Genomic DNA, 21,844 nt, shown 5'->3' with positions numbered 1-21,844 from the left:
TATTGTAATATATTACAAATGTTAATAAATATAAACAAAAATAGATAGCAAAATATAAACACAAGTTAAAAGTCAATATCCCATGTTGAGGGGGCAAATTGGGCTTCTTAAAGTTGAATGATAAGGAAGGGTAAACATTTTAAATTTTGGTCAAGATATTTTTCCCACTTGGTATTTATGTAGCATTTATTGGCCTAGAATCAAATATTAAAACCTAAAATTTCAATTCCTGTTAATCTAGAATATTAATGAAAAGCAATTTGTAAGATTCTGCATCTACAAAGGGACAGGGAATGAATGAGATCAAGATACATGATGGGAAAAACATATCGAATAAATAAATTTTATTAAAAAAAGGTTTTGTACCTATTGTCAGCATTTCAAGAGATGTTGTGCATAGTGAAAGATGAAGCCAGGGTGCATCTGTGCGCATAAATCCTAACAGACTTCTGCTTAGAGACACTGGCCTGTATGTGAATAGAGGTAGAGAAAAGTTGGAATAGAGACATAACAAGACAGGGAGCAGACCAGGCTTAATAACTGCTATAATGTACAGTCTGGCACAAGAGACGTGTAGTAAACAGCTGCCATCTACTAAAATATGTTTCCAAGCAATGCTAAGTTATTTTCAGTATATCTTAGTTTGCTTTGTAGATATTAAATTGTACTATGTAGGACCTGTGTTCATTTTCAAAAGGGATGTGACTCTCAACCCTTTTATCATATATTGTACTAAAAAATGATAGCTATTGCTGTTAACCCAATATCTATAAAAATCTGAATTATGTTCAGAGCAAGTAATACACAAATATTCACTATATATAACACATACTATAAAGATATTTTGTGTTCTCTCCTGTGTGTTTATACTTACTGGGAAATGAAGTTAAAAGAAAAATCAGTCAGTCTTTCCCACATAGCCTCATTTAACAACAACAACAACAACAAAAAAGCATTTGGAAGAGGAGAGCATTTGTGATAGCAAGTGCAAGAAATATTATTTGAATCTATAAACTGACCATACAAAGTAACTTTCTACAAAGCTTAGCTTGTGTAATCACAGCTGTATGAGATGGAGACATTAGACATTACAAGACCTGCACTGAAGGCAGAGAGAGAAAACAGAACCCATGATTTAATTGCTCATTTCAGGGCACAGTCATTTATCTTAATTAATAATAGAGGAGGGCTCTGCATACTAGTAGCAAATAGTATTATTTTACAATTCTGTATTCTAAACATGATTGCATTACTTATTGTCTGGTTATTGTCACCAATGTGCTTAGAATTGTGAACTCTCAAGATAAGATGAAAAGGTCAAAGGTTATCTAGATCCCCAAAATATCTCAGCAGAGTTGTCACATGGCCAAGACCTTCTAGAGATAAACAAACACCATTTTCCCGGAGGTATCACCTTTGAGCTGAGGAAGGGTGGCGCTGGGCATTTCTTACCTGCAGAAAATGCTGACTTGATTCTTAAAAGATACCCATCTCTAACCTAAGTATTAGGCTCCTTGAAGCTAATAAAAGGCTCATAACTTATAGCTAGCAAGTAAAACCCACAGCCTGGAAAGCAGTGGAGCCCCCAGGATCATACTAGTGAAGTCAAGAACACAAAGACTGAATTTAGCAAGCTCTGAATGTGAAGCCAAGGTTGAGACAAAAGGCATCCTGATTTCACAAATGTCAACCTAAATGAACTGAAAAGAGAGGCAAACCTCAAAGAACTAGAATCTTTGCAGTTCAAGATGATAAGCATGAAGTCAGGTGGTGGTGGTGCATGCCTTAATCCAAGCACTGCCAAGATAGAGGCAGAAGGATCTCTGTGAGTTTGAGGCCAGCTTAGTCTACAGAGCTAGTTCCAGGACTACACAGAGAAACCCTGTCTTGAAAAACAAAAATAAAAAAATTTAAAAATTAAAAAAAAAAATAGATAATAAGCAATAGGAAATCAAACTGGCAACAACAACAAAGAGGCTGGATCTAGCGATGGCCCAGCAGTTGAGAGTACATACTACTCTTGTAGAAGGCTGGATTCAGTTCCCTAGCACCCACAGTAAGCAGCTTGCAGCTACTTTTATCTTCAGGTCCAGGAGATCTGACTCCATCTTCTGAAATCCTCTTACCTGCACACACAAACGCACATACACATAATTTAATCTAAAATAAATCTTTAAAAGAACCAAACAAACCCAACACTGACATAAACAGGGGAGGGTATATTAATCTCACTAACCCCAAATTCCAAACAGATGAGCCAAAACCAAACCAAAACACACAAACAAACAAAAATGCAAGACATGCTGAAAGTGCCAGATTAAAACTGAGGAAAACATGAGTAGGCTTGCCAAGGTATCATGCTCCTGTTTCTGGCATACAAACAGGCAAAACCTCTAGCTCCAAAACCAAGGAGACCCTATCTGTAAGGGCTACCACTGGGATCAATGTGAACCTCACCTCCATTTTTCTCCGATTTGATGTATGATGAATATACAATCCCAGTGTCTCATCAGTGTTAAAAGTAGCCCCAGGTGTACAGCAGCAAGACTTTAAAGCTTCTGAATTTAAACCAGTCCAGTCCAAAGCAGAGTTTATACCCCTAAATTCTATCACTTAAAACCACTCGCTCGCTTGAATTTAATGATCATTTCTAGGTATGATGCTTCTTATGATACCAGAAATCAATTATTGATAATATCCAATTGATTTACTACATAACAAGAGTCATGCTCAGCTGGGCAGTGATGGCGCACACCTTTAATCCCAGCACTCAGTGGGAGGCAGAGGCAGGCGGATCTCTGTGAGTTCGAGGCCAGCCTGGACTACCAAGTGAGTTCCAGGAGAGGCGCAAAGCGACACAGGGAAACCTTTGTTTCTCGAAAAACCAAAAAAAAAAAAAAAAAAAAAAAAAAAAAGGAGTCATGCTCTCTGGGCAGTAATTACCCAACAGCTTGCTACTACAGGCAATGTTGTAGCAGAGTTAATACTGCTTTTTGTAAATAATGTTTGTATTATCAACACATTACATAGTGTTTGTCTTTTTTATAGATTCATTTTAAAGATCTTTAATTTTTTTCTTTTTATTTTGTTCCAGGGCATTCTTGGCTCAGGTTTTGCATTAAAAGTACAAGAACAGCACCGCCAGAAACATTTTGAAAAAAGAAGGAACCCAGCTGCCAACCTCATTCAGGTAAATGTCAGTGTGATGGGTAGATGGCAACATCTGTCTCCAGAAGTGCTTGTTGGGTCAGTTTCTAGTTATCACGCTTCATTGATTCCTAGAGCTACTTACTGATCTGTCTTTTTAAAAAAATGAAATCAAACCTTAATGAACAGCCTAGAATTTGGGCAGGTCCCAAACAATAACAACAAAGTATGTTTTTTCAGAAAATGGGCTATGTGCTGTTCAGATTAATTAACCATTACCACCAACACTGTGCAGGGGTTACCAGACATGTCACTCCTGGAAGGACCTAATATATTTTATGAATCACTGTGTGAAACTTAATTGGTCATTAAGCAATGGAGCAGAATGCAACATCATTCCTGACATTTCCATGACTTTCTCTAGCCTGTTGGATGGTTCTGCTGTGAAAAACACACATGTTTAGAATGCTGAGGTTTCGCGTCTGTAGAATTACTTTTGATGTCTTGTAGGGAGATGGCCTGAAGTGAATTAAAGATTAGAGGGTATTAGATAATAAGCATATTGTTTGAAGCTAGTTCATAATACACTGGTTTGTGTTAGCATTTCATTTTCTTTTCAATAACCCAGGATTTGTGTTAACATTTTCCTAAAATATTTATCTTTTTTGCCATCTATGCTTTTTTGTTAGTTTGTTTTGGTTTTGCTGTTGTTTTGTTCTGTTTCTGTTTTTGTTAACTGCATTAGTGGTGTAGTAGAGAGTATGGCTGTCTCCCATGTCTTTTGGGAATAGAACCAAGTTGAGAATTACAAGGTATTTTTTGCTAGATCAATGATATGAAGTTAGCATTTCACAATGAATGCAATAGCCCTACAATCCCAAATTATCTCCTTTCCTTAGAAGCAGCTGAAGCCCCAAGCTTTGAACCTACAGATGCTGGGATGCATGCATGAGGCACTAGGAGAACTGTTTACATGCAGATGTAGCAAGTGCATTGCTTTAATTTAGATTGCAGCTTTGAGTGCCTGAACGACTCAGTTGTAACAATCGTGAACCATCCCATTAGCCTTTGCCTATGTCTGTGGCATGCCTTACTTCCAACAGAAATGGAACTAGGAAGGGAGGGATATGACTTAGTTCTATCCTGAAGGAAATTTGTATCTACTGATTAAATAGGGCATTAGTTTTAAACACAATGCTATTTTACAACTGTTTACCAGAAATGGACCATCGGGCATGAATTTCAAGGCAAATCACTGATAGTTATTATATTTCCACTGCTTTAAAAGATAAATAAACGAGGGCTGGAGAGATGGTTCAGCAGGGAAGAGTTCTGGTTGCTCTCCCAAAAAACCTGGCTTGTTTCCCAGCACCCCATGATGGTTCATGTCTACCTGTAACTACAGTCTTAATAACCTAACACCTTCCTCTGGCCTCTGAAGGCACCAGGCACCCACATGGTGCACAGACACACATTCAGGCAAAGCACCCATACACATAAAAATAAATAATTAAAACTGTCTTTAAAATATTACAAATGAAAGAAGTAAAATTATTTTCTTGCAGAAAAGGTCCCTAAATTAATAAGAGCTTAAGCTCCATGGCCAGAGGCTGGAAGTGTAGTTTAATGACGAGTGTTTCCCTGGTATATATGAGTCCCTTGGTTGAATCTCCAGTATTAAAAAGTCTGAAACCAAACAGTAATCCCATAATGATAGAAGTGTGTCCTATAGGCACACAGAATATTCACCACTTTTCATCTGTGAGCACTCTTCACTGATGTACATGCTTTCATATTTCTATAGGTTTTTTTTCTCTCTCTTTACTATCTTTACCCTCAATTTTCCCTCACTATAGAACAATTCTCCAACTTGTGAGTGCACAATTTGTTCAAGGGGCTCCCAGAATTCCACTGAGCAACAAGTCCTATTTATGTATAGAACCAATAAACCATCTTCCAGATATTAAACCTCCTAGAAGTGAGCTGTTCTGTTGAGAAGCAAACCCTTACAAAAGTCTCTTGGTTACATCAACTATAACAATCCAGAGCTGTGTTGCCAATACAGTGAGCACTAGCTCCATGTTGCTATTTAAAGCTAAGTGAATTAAAGATTAAAAACTGATTTCTAGACACTTATCAAAGGTTCAGTTCCTTTTAAGTGGTTGTTAGCTGCTATGCTGGATTGGACATACCTCCAAGAATCACAGCAGAGACTTTGCCCATTTGCTGTGTCCTTATCAACTACTGAATCATGAGGAACAGTTTCCAGAAGAGAAGTATATGTCTTTCTCCAAAGTAAGACAACCCATAATAGGTGCAGATATCAACTGAACAGCTTAGCTCAGAGGCCTTGAGCTCCATTTTCTGCAACTTGATTATGTAACAAATATTGTGATTAGCAAGTGAACTTGTAAAATGAAAGTAATAATATAGTGAAAGCATGAATTTTACTTGAAACTCTAAATTGTTTGTGACAAAAAAAGAGCACAAACTACATGATTTAAAATGTTTAAGAATATCTTAAACTTTGTTTTATGAGTCGAAAAATGAATTTAATCACTTAGAAAGTAGCTGTCCCCTCATTTCAATGAAATTGATTTATTTATGCTACACAGGAACAACATACTATCCATTTGTCCATTGCATCTCCTTTACATAGTCTCTGAACAGAATCCAGGGGGGTAGGCTTTAGTTAGGCATTGTGGAAATCTATCATTCAATTTACATATGAATGTTTAAGGATAAAGTAGGTTGAAAATCAAGCTTCATTTGCTGATCCTTTCATTTCTTACCCCATACACCTGCCGGTTTGCTGAATATACAAAGCATCAAGATCAAAGGCAATTTCATTTGTGTTAAGGCTGAGCCACACTCTTTCCACCATGGCAAGTGAGATGCTCGAATTGCTTTGTCATTTGGTTGGTGAAAGAACTAAATTAACCAGCATCTCAAGGATTTAGAAAGAAAGTTTCGAAGCCCAGCAGCTCACAGCAAACTTAGCTGTGTCAATATCTTTTGCGTGACTCATTTAAATTAACTTTTCAAGTGGAGCAGTCTGGGAAATGAAACAGCTCTCAGTAACACTCTGAATACCTGCCCAAATGTCACAACTTTTATTAATAATGCCTAAGACTCACAGAGTCTTTTTTAGTTTGCAGAGTGCTTCCAACACAATGTATCATGTGATCATCAAGATAAGCCTCATCAGAGCTAAGACTAGATCCTTGCTGTCTGAGTCCAAATCCAATACTTCATTTTATTTTATTTTATTTTATTTTGCAAAATTTCATACATATATACAATGTTCTATTCCCCACCAACACATCTCCCTCCCAACTTTTTTTAACAACCCACTGAGTCCAGTTGGCGATGTCAATATGTTCTGAGTATTGGGTCATCCACTGGGATGATGGCCATCCACCCAAAGAAAAGGGATAGGATTTCCTGCCCTATCCACGCTGGAATTTTTAAGTACTTTAATCTCTTATATGTAATAACGACTGCTGTGAGTTCTATGCAATGGTCATGTCATGGCCAGAAGATAGCATTTCTCATCCCTCCTCCCCATCTTCTGGCTCTTACATCCTTTCTGCTCCCTTTTCTTCAGTGTTCCCTGAGCCTTGGGGCAGATCAGGGATAGGGTTCAAAAATCAACATTGTGCCCTCTGTAGGGATTACTGAGCTTCTGGGTAGGCACCAACAAATTCATCAGAGGTCTATAATAGAGGCTTATTCTGGAGAAACTGAACCTGTTCCGTGTTGAGTAAAAACAACAATTCAGTGAACTTATCGTATAAACAGTCCTGACAGAACAGTGAGAGGAGGGCTGGAAGATTATCCTGCCATAAAGCTGACTGTTCCCAGAGAAAACAAGCCACATATTGAAGCTTTAGCTTTGTTTAGTAAAATAACTTGGTCTTCACTCAGCCATCCTAAAGGGAGGCTGCCAATCACCGTGCAAAAGCCCAGTTATGAAGCACCCTTTGTCATGCTTCAGTCGCAGAGAAAAACAGATTAAGAAAACCAAATCATAGCTATTAAAACATGAAAGCAGAAAAAAATAGAAGGAAACACAAGGTTGTAACGATATCTCAGAACATGAAATAAAAAGACAAGAAAAAAAGAAAATGAAAATCGAAGGACGTTTTGTAGAGGTCCAAAGACCCAACTAACACAGGTACCTCAGAGCACACAGAGTACAGGAAAACTAAGGGGAGGGTTTTACCAGGGAAATAATACACTATGATTCTTAAAACTGGGGGCGGGTGGGGGGACAGCAGGAGTAGCCATAGTAAAAGACTCCTCCAAATGCCTGTACTACAAACTTAAAACCTTCATACCAAGATTATCACAGAGAGACATCAGAATGCTTGTAAATTCAGGCATCTTAAATGCTTTCAGAACTGAGCATACCCAAAGGGTGAAGAATCAACTTGACATTGGATATCTCACTAGAAACTCAACACTTAAAACACAGGAAAATAAATTCATTTTGGGAAGAAAGAGTACTTGCAACCTAGCATTCTGTATGAAGCCAAACCATTCATGGGGTAGGAGAATAACACAAAGACATTTAGAATCATCCAAGAGCCCCCAAATTTACATACTGTCTTAATTTGCTTCCTTGTGCTGTGATAGAACACCATGGCCAAAAACAACTTGAAGAGGAAAGGCTCACATGCCCCTATCACAGCCCACCATCTAGGGAAGTCAGAGCTGGAACCTGGAGTCGAGAACCGAAACAGAAGCCACAAAGGATGCCAACTACTGACTCTCTCCCCATGGCTTAGTCAGCCCTTCTTTCTTCCTTTCTTTTTTTCTTTCTTTCTTTCTTTGTTTCTTTCTTTCTTTCTTCCTTCCTTCCTTCCTTCCTTCCTTCCTTCCTTCCTTCCTTCCTTCCTTTCTTTCTTTCTTTCTTTCTTTCTTTCTACATTCTTTCTCCCCTCCCTCTTTCTTTTTTTCTTCATCCTGACAGCAGTTTCCCCTCCTTCCTCTCCTCCCATCCCCATCCACACCTCCTCTTTTCTCTTAAGAAAAGGACAGGCCTTCCATGGGTGTCAACCAAATATGGCATATCAAGTTGCAGTAAGACTAGACACCTCCCCCCATATTAAGGCTGGACAGGCAACCCAGTATGAGGAAAAGGGTCCCAAAAGCCAGCAAAAGAGTCAGAAACAGTCCTTTCCCCCACTGTTAGGAGTCCCCCAGAAACAGCCCTTTTCCTCACTGTTAGGAGTCCCCCAAGAAGACCAAGCTACACAAATGTTCACATATGCAGAGGGCCGATGTCAGACCCATGCAGGCTCCCTGGTTGTCAGTTCAGTCTCTGTGAGCTCCTGTGAGCCCAGGTTAGTTGATTCTGTGGGCTGTTTTCTTGTGGTGTCCTTGACCCCTCTGACTTTTGCAATCCCCAACCACCCACCTCAGGATTCTCTGAGGTCCACCTAATGTTTGACTCAGTCTGTTTTCTTATGCCTCCCAGTGCTACCTGCCCATGGGCATGGCACTATCCACCATGGGCTGGGCCCTTCCATGGCAATTATTAATCAAGGAAATACACTACAGATGTGCCTATATGTGATCTTATGGAGGCATTTTCTCAAGTGAGGGGCAGGAATGCCATCATAGTTAGCAGGAACTGAGCATAGGGGTACAAATGGAAATGGAACTGATACATTCTGTAATGCATTTGACTGAAAGGCTTTGCTCTTTCTTCAGGAAAGATCAGGAATGCTGTAACTTTGTAATAGTTAATAAAAGCAAATCACAAAATGAAAATAAGACAGTAATAACTGAAAATAAGGTAATATATGTATATGCAGCACACATAAATAAATATGAAAGAAAAAGTAATCATAGCACTTAGTGGTTAGTCAAACTAGATACTCCCTGGCCCAACACACACACACACACACACACACACACACACACACACACACACATTGAATTATACTGACATCTCTACACCAGCAAACTGAAAGCAATACTGACCTGGTTATAAGAATTCAAGTACTAATAACCAAAAGTAGAGATAAAAAAAATGTCAACAGGATGAGAGAAAGCAAAGATGGAATGTGAGTGGACAATTTTATTGTCTTCCATAATCAAAAACTGGTTAAGAATACCTAAAATTGAAATAGGAGCATAGCCCCTTAAAGTAAGAATTCTTAAAAGAAAAAAGGAGAATTATCATATGACCCAGTGACCCACTCATTGGAAGGAACCTAAGTCAGTACACCACAGAGATGTTTGCACATCCATGTTAGTTGTAGCAGTATTCACAATAGAAGATACAGAACCAATCTAGTACCCATTAACAGATGAATGAATAAGGAAAATGTTATATATGCACACAGAGAGAGAGACACACACACACAGAGTGCATTCTTGTTCAGCCATGAAGAACAAAAATGTGTCATTTGCATAAAAAAAGATGGGACAGGAAATCATCTGGTTAAGCACAATAAGCCATAATGCAAGCATAGTCTATATTTAAATAAACCAGTAAATATATGTATATCATAAAAGTAAACAAGAGATTATTGAGGAGCAGAGGGAAATGATGAGATGAGCCAGAAGGAACATGAGATGGTGACAGGAGGCCGAATGTGAGCAAAGCACTTGACAGGCATGCATAATGCAAGGGGTTGCTCAGTGTATTCATTACTAAAATAGAAATTATGCAAGGGATGAAGCGTGTGAAAGGAGAAATGATTGCTGGTTGACACTCGCAGTCTTTTAGGACTGGTATTTTAAAACACACACCTTGAAAATTTCAGTTTAGTGTTGGTCTACCTTTGGATGGTCAGCTGAAATTTTCTGAACTATTTTTAGAAAGAGTCAAATGAGTCATAGCTGTACTGATCCAAACAATACAAACTGAACACGCCCCACACAGAGAACTCCATGGGCTTTCTACTTTTAACTCAGGACTAAAGTTTGATTTGTTTGCCTGCCTACTCTGCCACCAGAATCGCCCAATAAATAGCAAGTTTGGCTTTCCTTTGCTTTCTTGTTAACTTGTCCTCTGCAGCTACATATGCCATGCAAATTGGTTAATTTGGATCCGTGGGGATCCCTGGATGGAACTATTTTACTTTATACTATGTGATTTGGACTTTAAATACAGGAACATTAGGTACTGGGGCAATTAATGGGGCTCAAGGACAGAGGAGGTTACTAAGAATATAGGAGTATGTGGAAAACATACGTACAAGTAACCTTATACAGAATGAGCAGGTTGCATTTAGGAAATATATATATATATATATGTGCATGTAACAACAATTCATGAAAGAAGAAGCTGCAGATTTGAAAGAGGGTGAGGAGGGCTATGTGGAAGGTATGGAATGATGAAAGGAGAAAATATTATAATATATTATGCCCCCCCAAAATTAAAGGCATGTGGGAGTAGTACAACTGATGCTCTCACTTCCACACTGACCACTGACGAATCTCAGCTCTAGAACAGAAGTCACTTCACCCTTCTGTGTGTCTCACTTACATGGCATTTTTACAAGAGAAGACGGGGACTAACCGCTCAGATGTTAAGCTCAATTTGATAGGAAATGATGAAGAAATTAGGTCATATTGTAAGTCAAGCCTTCAATTTTCAGAATCTCTTTCTCCCCCAGTGATATGTGACACTTAACAGGTAATATCTGGCCCCATTTTTTTCTAATGTATTGTTGCTGTGGGTTTTTTCCACTAGTGTTGAGTGACACACAGTCCTGCTGGATGTGTCTCCTGTACAAAAGTCTTACTTTCAGAGTCTGAATCTCATAAATGCATCATGCATCTCTGGAAACAGTTTAATTAAAATAGCCATCTTTACTTCCCCACCAGTGGAGGATCTCTGGGCCTCACTCCAACAGAAACAACTTCAGTAACTCCAGCTTGAAATCTCAGCACTTAGGAGCCTGAGGCTGGACGATCACCTCACACTCAGGACAAGCTGGTGCCACAATGGTGGGACTATCTCCAATAACTAAAATTGATAATATTAACAATAGCTCTGTGTCTTATTGCTTAGTCTATATCACTCTAAAATTTTTATGTAAACAACTTCAAACACTAAATTTCAAGACAGTAAGGTGGTAATTGTTTCATTACCTATAAAGCATCTATCAAGATGCTTAGCACAGATTTCCACAGATTTATCAGTTGAATCAACACAAGCCATGTGGGCAAGGGTTCAGGCAAAGAACCCTGCTTGGAAAATGTAAAATAAATAAGTAAATAACCTTTGAAAACATAAAACCCCTCAGGTTCTACTGTATGTCTTTCTAATTTTTTCATGTCACTTTCTGAATATTTCACTGAAGTATAATGTGCAGACAGAAAAAGAGTACATTTCCTAGGAGAACTGAGCAGTCCTGTATAACCAGCACTGAGAAAAACAAAATGTGACTTCTCGGATACCCTTTCTCCATCACTATCCCACAAGAGGAGCTGCTATGCTACCTTCTGACAGCATAGTGTTTTTCCCAACTTTATGGAATGAGCTCTGTTGAGTCTCGTTTACAGTACATGGCATTAGTCACAGGAAGCCCATCCATATTGTCAAGCATAGTTGCTGTGAACTGTTGCCATGTAGACACATTGCAATATGTGACCATTTAAAAGACTACTGATAGATGTATGGGCTTTCCAGCTTTCGTTTAAAAGCCCAAATGTAGTGCATACCTTTTAGTGAATGTATTTAAGTATACCTATTGTATTTACCTGGTAATGAATGTTTGTATCATAATGTATTCACACATTCAACTTCAATAATACTACAAGACTGTTTTCCAAAGTAGTTATAGAAATTTTTAATTTTTTTGTCCAATTCAATGATATTCTTAGAAAACAGAATATAATTAGATCACTTTTTTCTTCACTGTGTTTCAAAATAATGACTGATGGTTATACAGTAGGGATGTGACCCATTTGCATGGGTTTGCCACATGAAACAGAACTCTCTAAGTAATGAATCACAATACAAGGTTTTCTCTAAAGAAATTGGAGCAAATGCTTAGCCTGTATTTAGAGTTATTTGCAAGTTCATTACAAAAGAATAAATTTACCAAACTCTGCATGGAAAAGTAAGTACAGGTGATTTCCAAAAGGACAGTTCACAAGCTCTTCCAACCACCTCCATAAAGCAGTCAGAAAAATCCCCAGTGGAGGTTGTGGCCAAGAGGCCACCAACTGAAGACACTTTCTCAACCTTCTCAACCTTGATTGAACCTCCTTTCCTGACGTTCATTGTCTTATCTACAAAACAGGGGTCTTAATCTACACTTTGGTTACAATGCTTTATGTTTTATATTCCAGGAATGGTTACATAATGTACAGAAGCCTAACCAAATCATTCTTGCTTTTCATTTCATTCTATTTCCTGCTCTCTCTTGTGCCCTGGTGTGCCATCTGCAGTGCGTTTGGCGTAGCTATGCAGCCGATGAGAAGTCTGTTTCCATTGCGACCTGGAAGCCACATCTGAAGGCCTTGCACACCTGCAGCCCTACCAAGTAGGTATCAGTGGAACAGATGGTACTGGAGTTGTGTCATTTCTAGTTGGTTAAACAAACCATATGTGTGCTGAAAAGTCTGGTTTGGGACTTGTTTTATTCTCTCTGCTCTTAAAGACATCTAAACCTATTTAACAGCAACTCAACCATAAAACTACATGGAATAGGCATCATTTCTTACCAACCACATGGCCATGACTGAAGTCTTAAAGAGTTGAAATTATGTAGAGATATGGTAGCTCTCTAATGTCTCCTCTTATAAAACCATAGTTTTTGAAAAGCAAGAATCACCTGACCCATCACCTAATTTTATAGGGAGATTGCTTGGAGAGCACTATATATGTGACTCATAGTTCTCATCTTTGGAAATTTTCAGGATAAATGTAGAAGATGAAGACTAGTTAGAAAGCTGATAGAGCATCTCAAGTGACAGAAGACATATTTGATTATGTGAATTCCCACTTAAAACAGTTTGCATTAAAAGTCATTCTGAGGTCTGGAAAAACTTAATAATGAATCCAGTTCTCTAAGTATATCACCTAGTATGTTACTCATATACTACTTTCCTCTCATTTTTTCCCCATTTTAAGTGGGCCAGTGCTCTGATTCCCCACTGCTCAGGGATGTGCTTGTTGTTCTTACTCCCCAAGCTCATCTCAGGGAGCGGAATGAAAGCTAGGTCTCAGAAACGCCTCTTGGAGTCTGGAAGATGCAGGGAACTGGTACCTTGAATCCTCTTCACACCTTCTATGGTTCTAGAGGAGAAGTTTCCTTCTCTTTCCAGGTCACAGTTTTCCTCTTATGCACAATATAAATGAGATTTGAGCTTTCTTTATTGCAAAGCTTTGTTTTAGTGAGAGAGGGATTTATAGAGGAAAGCATTTTTCCTGATTTTTCTTCTCAAAATGACTGAAGGTTCTATGAAAGGCGAAGTCTGGCTAAATGTGGTGTCTCAAAGGAGTCAGATATTGTAAGAGGCTGTGGGAAATTACCAGGCTGCAGGGGTGCCATGAGGTGCTTTAAGGAGTTACAGTTTAGACACCGTCTGATACAACTCCTTCCCTTTTAGCACCAGGACCCACAAGAAAGTAAGAACCATCTCCAAAGCCCACAGTTCATTTGCAAATGAGCCGCCCTACACCAAGCTACCAACGCCCAGCCCTGCCCAAATGAGTGATTACAAATGCCACCCAACAGTGGGCTGTAAGGGCTGAGATAGATTTTCTTATTTACTCCAAGGGAATTCAATTCTTCTTATAGGAGGGAAAAAAAACAAAACAAAAACAAAAAAACATCTGCCTCAGTAAGTGACTGATAAACAAAAGCACAGCCATAGATCAATGCCTCCAGGTCTCAATCCCAAAAGTCTGCCCAAGACACAGGGACTGCAGCCACGCTGGAATCAGCAACACTCTGAGAACCTTTGCCCGAGCCTCTTCGACCAGAACCACTGTTTCTTAAGCAAACAGTATGTGGCATTCTGCTATGCGGGGGCAGTTCTGGCTTTGCCAAGTAATGTTGTGCTGCTGTCTCAGATCTGCCACCAAGAACATATGTTTGAAAGCTGTGTGCAGTTATTATAAATACCATTGCTTCTACGGACTGTACTTAAGAAGGGTTACTTAAGGTACCTGGCTCCTCTGTCTCCCGTTTGGGGCCATTGTCAAATGCTGTAAATGTATTCACTGGTTTATCATCATTTCTCTTCTGTCTGCTCCCACCTGAAGGAAAGAACAAGGGGAGGCGTCAAGCAGGTTTGTGATTTCTCTTTTGCTACATGTTTGTTTACAAATCAGATGCCTAACAGATGTTTTAAATGTGCCTCATGAGTAAAATCGATCAACAAATACAACATGATTAAAAGTGACCTTTCACAAGATTGTCTGCAAAGTTTTCTGGGTTTTATTGATTTTTTTTTCCTTCCTTGGGAATAGAAGTATCTTTCCCTAACCCACTCAGTGCTTTTTAACAATCTGTAAGGCCTGGAACATTCGGGGGCATAATAATAACAGACTTTGATAATTCTTGTCTGCCACTGTCCCAAACAGAAGTCCTTCCAAAGTATTAAAATGTAGTTATTGAAAGACCTAACAACTGAAAAAAATAATGTTTCTAAATGTTGCTGGCATGGACGGCAGTCTAGAATAGACTTTTCTAAACTAGGGGTATTTATCTTGTGATAAGAATTTTTTCTTTTTCTTTCTTTCTTTCTTTCTTTCTCTTTCTTTCTTTCTTTCTCTTTCTTTCTTTCTTTCTTTCTTCCTTCCTCCCTTCCTTCCTTCCTTCCTTCCTTCCTTCCTTCCTTCCTTCCTTTCTTTCTTTCTTTCTTTCTTTCTTTCTTTTTTTAATTTGGCAAGAGGTACCCTAGAGACAAGAGATAAGAACTTCCTATGTGGGCTATCTCCATCGCAGAGAGCCAAAAAGTTTACTCAGGTTATCAGTTCCACAGAAGAGACCTCAACTTCAGGAGAAAGACAGCCTGTCCACCAATTCCCCAGATGACTTACAGCTGCTCCTCCTAGAAAGACTCGGACAGAATAGAATCCAAGAGAGGAGATTTTCATCTGTGTTACAAGTGCCAGGAACGATCTAGAAGCAAAGCCTGAAAGCCAGGGCCAGGTAGATCCCCACACTGAAGTACTATAAGTAGTAGTAGACAAAACCAACAAAATATGGGAGATGCCTGGAAAAGAAAGGACAGGAAGGCATAGGGGTTTGGTTTTTGCTTTTTTTGTTGTTTGTTTGTTTGTTTTTTGTTTTTGTTTTGGTTTTGGTTTCCTGTCAGAGACATTTTCTTCAGTAAAGAGAAAAACGAGGCATCCCCTGCCCTGAGATAGCTTCTAGTGAGGGTCTATGATGACATCAACTATAAAATACGTATACAGTACTGAATTAGTTCTGAGGCTTCCTTTGGAGTGATATGACTCTGTGTTAACCATTTCTGCATTAATATTACAAAAAAGAAAGAAAGAAAAGGATTCCCAGACTCAGACAAGGACACGCAAGCATTCTTCTACTACAGGTGCTGTATACAGTACACTGCCTCAAGTTCTCCCTCTGGGCAGATGAGCCAATGCATTCAGGACTCTCTCCTACTTCAGAATAAGAATGCTGGGTATTCATAAGAGATGATCTCCAGAAAGATTTAGCTACCCAAAAACTTCTTTTCAAGAGATACCTCTAACCAAAGAGAACTTCAGTCTATAATAGTCAAGCACCATATTTGCATAGACACCCAAGAGTCAAGTTAGTCAACTCTTACCAATCGACCTTTCCCCAAATTCCACATAGACCACACTATCCTCCATCATGACTAGTAACTTGGAAAACAGTTAGACAAAACAATCCCTCACCATTACAAGTTACATTTTGCTCTTCTTAGTAATATATAAAGGGCTTTGTGTCAGAATTTCCTATCTACAGTTTATCCAAAGGGTAATTTGTCTCCAAAGTCTAAGGTCAAAAACCCTCTCTGGCATGGGTTACAGAACTATTTGTGGGAGGTTCATCTATCTTGGTTTCATCCTCCAAAATGGAACTTTGACAACCAAAGGGGAAATTATAAATCATTAATAGATGCTTGAATAACATAACATGACCTCTTTGGCAATCCTGAGAGAGGGGTACCTTAGTCCAATAATAACAACACCAAAGACTCATTTTTCCAATGTTAGTATATCAGAAAACAAAGATAAATTTAAAGTTGAGCTTCTGCTCACAAGACCAGAAAAAAACCTTTAACTAGCTGTCACAATTCAAAAGACTTTGCAATCAAATTTCCTGAATTTCATGATATCATGTGTATCTAAAATGTTAACATCTATTCAGCAGACTTGTGACTAAGGTTGTCAAAGAGAGTTCACTTGTAGATTTGAAAGTGTGAAGATCCACTCAACTTGGTTCATGACTTAGAGAATGACACTGAGAAATTCTTTGCTTCTCGGCAATCATTGAACATTTGACAAAAGAACCTTAAAACCAGACCTATGCCACCACTTAATTTCTCAAGCCTCCTACACATCAGCTTCTCACCTCCCAATTTTTTATTGTATCTCCCATGAAGGTAATACAGAGAATGTGCTTAATAAAATATTTTTGGTTGGAAGAATAAAATTTCCCTGACCCCAAGTACTTTTTGCAAAACACAACCAAAAGGAAGAACAGAGAAATAAATAGAGAGATAATATTAACAATTAAAATTATCACAGTGGTACTGGAGAGGTGGTTCAGCAGTATGAGCACTTTTGGAGAGGACACATATTCAGTTCCTAGCATCCATGTCAGGGGGCTCACACCTTTAACTGAAGCTCCAAGGGATCCTCCACATTCTTTTCTGGCCTCTGTAGTCACTGCACTTAAAGTTCACGTACCCACACACAGACACAGACACAGATACACACACACGCACACACACACACAATTAAAAACAAGACACTGCAAATTGGGCAGTGCTGTCGCACACCTTTGATCCCAGCACTCGGGAGGCAGAACCAAGCAGATCTCTTTGAGTTTAAGGCCAGCTTGGTCTACAAGGTGAGATGCAGGACAGGCACCAGAACTGCACAGATAAACCCTGTCTCAAAAAAACAGAAAACAAAATAAAACAAAACAAAAAACAAAAAACAAAAACAAAAAAGACACTGCAACAGCCTGAAGGAAATAGCTGACATATATCATAAAAATGTATATGCATTGAAACTCCCCTTGTATTATTATTGCCTTAGCTTTTCCCTTGTGCTCTGTAGACCACAGAATTTATAACATTGCAATAATGATTGCAGAAAGACTATTGTAATGGCAGTGACAACTTAGAAAATAACAAATCTGTCCTTACTGAAGCAAACTATGCACAACAGAAAATGCATTTATAATGAAGCTCTCACTTAGAAAAAGAGCAATTCTGGGTTCGGAATACTGTTAATTAATGCTTGACCTCATTTCAAATGAATGAAATAATTGGTACCACCTAACTCCGGAGTTCTTCGCTCCCTTTGTGATCATAGGGTTATTGATGTGGTTTAAATAAACAGGGCAAAATCAGTGTCAGCCCCAATAAGAGCTGATTCTCTTTTAAACCTTTGGATACCTCAGAGCCTGGAATCTCCTAAGTCCTTCCTCATGGCTTTCCTTCCTGTTAAAAGCTGCGGATGAGTCCAACACTGCAGCCAGCACCTCTCACACAGGCAGCTGGCTCTGCCACTGAACAAGAGCCCCAACCACAGAGGAGACCAAACACAGAATGCAAATGGATATCGGGTCAAACCCATCCAAGTCACTCTTGGTTAATTATGTTCACCGCTTTGGGTGTTCTTGTTGAAAAGAGAACTTTTACTTTCTGTGAAGCTAAGATATGCTTTAAGCAAAGTTCATCTATGACACCCCAGGCTAAGAAACACTGTGAAAGATACAAAATCTTTATTCAAAACTGAAAACTATAAGATCCAAAGTGAAGCTTTTTATAAATATAGCTCAACTGGGTAATAATGAAAATCATGATTTTGGCTATCTTGGATACAGGGTCAGGTACCTCTTGTACTTAAACCATAATTCCAACTTCCTTGGGATTATTATTCTATTATACTTATTTCCCCCACCTTCTCACTAAAATAGTTTTAATAAAAAGAAAAATGTGTAATGTGTCTATTGATTCTATTCTAATTAATCCTCTCTTGGAGTAGCATTCCAACTCATTTTTAAATGGGACAGTCCTTCCCTGAATGGTGTATGTTGTCATTTTCAGAGAAGAGAGTCTACCTGTAAACTCATCTGGCCATCCTGTCACAGCATTTTGATCTGGAGTTTTCCTGTCTTTTCTCCCTTCCTCCTTGACTAGGTCATCAAAGTGGCCAGCAAATCATTGCATTGATATAAGAAGGGCTTTACTTCTTGCCTAAGCTTTTATTATCTCTACAAGAGCAGATGATACCAACTGAAAATGAGGGGTTAATTGTAAATCTCCCTACCTGTCCTGTCTTCTGGGTAAACAGTGGCAGACTGTGTACTGGTTTCAGATACACTACCTTATTTTCTGTCTTTAAAGCATCCCTAAAGCAGCTTCAGCCTTCCAAGAAAGCCAACTATCTAAGCTTACTTTAGCAAGCCCCTGTGAAGATGAATTAAGATGCATGTCACACATGCTAAGGCACAGGTGGCATTGTCTGATGACATTATGCTTGTGTACTGTACTCCATTGAATGCTTTGTCCAAACCACTCCAGTATGTTGACCCTTTTGGTGTCCAACCTAGTTGTGTGGCTCCTGGGAAAGAACTCTAAAATGCTTGTGGAAGAGACTGTGTGTTCCTGCATTTGTTTCCTACTACTTTCTCTTCTTTTGTGTACAGTGAATGACCTGCATGTATTGTTAAACTAAACTCAGTGAGACCAGACTTCACTTTTCTCTCAGCATAAACAGCTCTGGTCCTTACTGGCAAAATATTAGATGGTTCAAAAACAATCTTTCCATCTGTTCACATTATTTATAGAAGGAAAGGATCTACTCTTTTATAAATAGCCAAGGACTTAATAAATAAAGCAACTGCTTTTGTCTTTACAAACTAGTGACCTAGAACCCTTTCTTCTGTTTACTTTTGAACAGGTATTCAACCTGACAACCATTTACCTATACTAACTATAACTTCAGTATCACACAAACCAAGAACTCGTGTGTGTGTGTGTGTGTGTGTGTGTGTGTGTGTGTGTGTGTGTTTAACTTCAAAGCAACTAATGTTATCTACTTTGTTAATTTATGGAAATAATCATTCTTTCCTGAAATATTTGGTTCTCCTTTATTTTATACTATATTTGTTGTTGGTATTTTATTACAGAAGTTGCTGTACTCTGCAATATTTATTTTCCCATGTCATATGAAACAGAGCCTAACACATACTACCATTATTTGTAATGCTTGTTTCCAATCTAATTGTTTCAGCCTAACTGTAAGAACACTGGCTGTGTCTCAGGCAGCACAACTGAACTTCAGAGTACTCACTGCTTTCCTACTCTGTCTTCTCAAAAATAAATGAATGAATGAATGAATGAATAAATAAATAAATAAATAAAAACAGTAAAGTCAAATGGCTTGTCTTTGGAGAAAAAAAAGCCCTCAGCCTGTGCTGGTGGAGAAACGCTTAGTAATGCACTGCTCTATTTCCCTCACTCCTAGTAAGTTCTGTAATAATAAGCAGAAGTTCTTCAGAATGTACACCTCACGGAAGCAGAGGTACCCAGCATCCCAGCTGTTGACATGAGATTTGAGAATGCCAACTAACCTCAGGTGCATGACCAGGTTTCGCCAGTACACTTGGACCCTCTTTACAGACTCACTCTTCTAGGGACTTCTTGGATGAGGTCTTCAGCGCGCTTGTAATTTTCCTTGTTGCTTGTTGCCTGCTTTGATAATCTACCACTGGGACAAAAGAAGAAAAAATGCAGGCAGAGTACTGGCAGTCAGCCTGTTGGCGCCTCCTTGTGGCTGGACAACTGCTAAGCTGTTGCACGCGCTGGTTTGTTAAGGGCTGGGTTGCCATATTGTGCCTGAGGCGACAGTTTGTAGAGTGCTTATCCTAGGAAGGGCTAAAACCCTAATTATGTATAACAATAGCGGCGGCATTGTAAACCCTAGTGGATTACTGCGGAGTTATGAAGCCACACGATTCCCTGGCAGGGAGCATCTAACAGAGTGCATGTGGGCCATCAGAGTGATTTGGACATCTGGTTCTAGAGAAAGGTGTACTCCCTTGCAGAGCAGTTGTGCAGGCTCCCTTGAGCCTAGGGCTCAGCTGCGAACAGGGGATTGTGTACTAAGATGCCCCAATCGATGACCATGGCGACCTTTTGCTTCCTTCCTCCAAAAAGAGACTTACTTGCTCTCCTGGGGATCATCCTTGGCATGCTTCCTGAAAATGCTGTGACAGAAACTCTTCCTCAAAAGTCATGTTTATAAATGTAAACAAAAACCAAGAAAGTAATGGGAACTTTTATGTATCCGTGAAGTATCTATCTATCATTTTAATTGATGTGTCTTTTCAATAACAGCCACCTAATCCGTTTACTAGTCATCTAATCAAGATGCTCTGTTGATTTCCAAAGGGGAAATGAAGTAGAACAACCAATAAAAGAAAACTTTCCATTAGAGGGCACATGAACAGAAGTTTTCCCTGGGGCGGGGCGCTGGCAGGGAGGGAGCACGACTCATTCTGGGTTAGGGTGCTCTTCTAAACTTTCATGCTCTTAAAGACAAAAGAAAACATTGCATTTTCTCTATTTTAGTATGCAATTTGTTGAATTTAATTTAGATTTTTGTTTTGTTTTGGCTTAGTTTGGTTTGGTTTGGTCTGGTTTGGCTTTGGTTTTTGAGACAAAGTCACCCTATATAACCCTAGCTGGCCTGGACCTTGCTATGTAAATGGGCTGGCCTTGAACACACAGAGATCTGCCTGTCTCTGCCTCTCAAGTGTTGGAATTAAAGGCATGAGCCACCACACATTGATTTAGGTTTGTTTGTTTGATTCATGTTAGACATTAGCAAATCTTCTTGTACTTTAGAAAAGCCAAAAAAAGGATGGGGGTGGGGACTGGAAAGATGGTTCAGCAGTTAAGAGCATTGGCTGCTCTTCCACAGGACCCAGGTTGGAATCCAGGCACCCACATGGTGGCTCACAACTGTTTGCAACTCCATTTCCAAGGGATCGGCTGTCCTTTTCTGGTCTTTGAACACCAGGCATGCATAGGGTACACAGACATATAGACAGACAGAATACCCAAACACATAAAATAAAATAAATTTAAAGAAACCAAAAAGGAAACAGTACCTAGAATTAATTTATATCCATTTTAATGTGCTGAGATTAGGTTATTCTCCCACCTTTCACTAATTTATAGAGGTATCATTAATACACTTTACAGGAGCAATTTTTAGACATTCTTGTCATCATAAATAAATCATGGTAAATTTGATGCTGCTTTATTTTAGAAATTTTCCACTTTTTTCAAATTATAATTCTTAAAAAAGAATAAAATAAAATCTATGTTAATTGTTTTATGAATTTTTTTCTTGTTTATTTAGTTGGGATAGGAAAGAGATATATCTTGGAAGTTGAAGAAAAATCACTTTGTAGCTTCTAAACTCAACCTTCTATGTAATTAGCATTAATTCCAGAAAGGTTAGAGACAAAAATCAAACACA

General features: G+C 38.9%; 1 protein-coding gene across 3 annotated transcripts in view; it reads left to right on the top strand.

Annotated features, from left to right (window-relative positions):
- Kcnq5 (potassium voltage-gated channel subfamily Q member 5) overlaps window positions 1–21,844 on the top strand; it is a 557,910-nt gene that overhangs the window by 471,330 nt on the left and 64,736 nt on the right. For 2 of the 3 annotated variants that reach the window (XM_036167994.1, XM_036167993.1), the window contains exons 7-9: window positions 3,095–3,190; window positions 12,565–12,659; window positions 14,387–14,413. In XM_036167994.1, coding sequence (XP_036023887.1) covers window positions 3,095–3,190; window positions 12,565–12,659; window positions 14,387–14,413 — 218 coding nt within the window. Of the gene's footprint in view, window positions 1–3,094; window positions 3,191–12,564; window positions 12,660–14,386; window positions 14,414–19,822; window positions 19,880–21,844 lie in introns of all 3 variants that reach the window. The other variant, XM_036167995.1, reaches the window with a different exon arrangement.

Source organism: Onychomys torridus, chromosome 18 (genome assembly GCF_903995425.1).
Source record: "Onychomys torridus chromosome 18, mOncTor1.1, whole genome shotgun sequence".
NCBI classification, from domain to species: Eukaryota; Metazoa; Chordata; class Mammalia; order Rodentia; family Cricetidae; genus Onychomys; species Onychomys torridus.
Note: the sequence above shows the minus strand (reverse complement) of the source record. Positions and strands in the feature narration are given on the sequence as shown.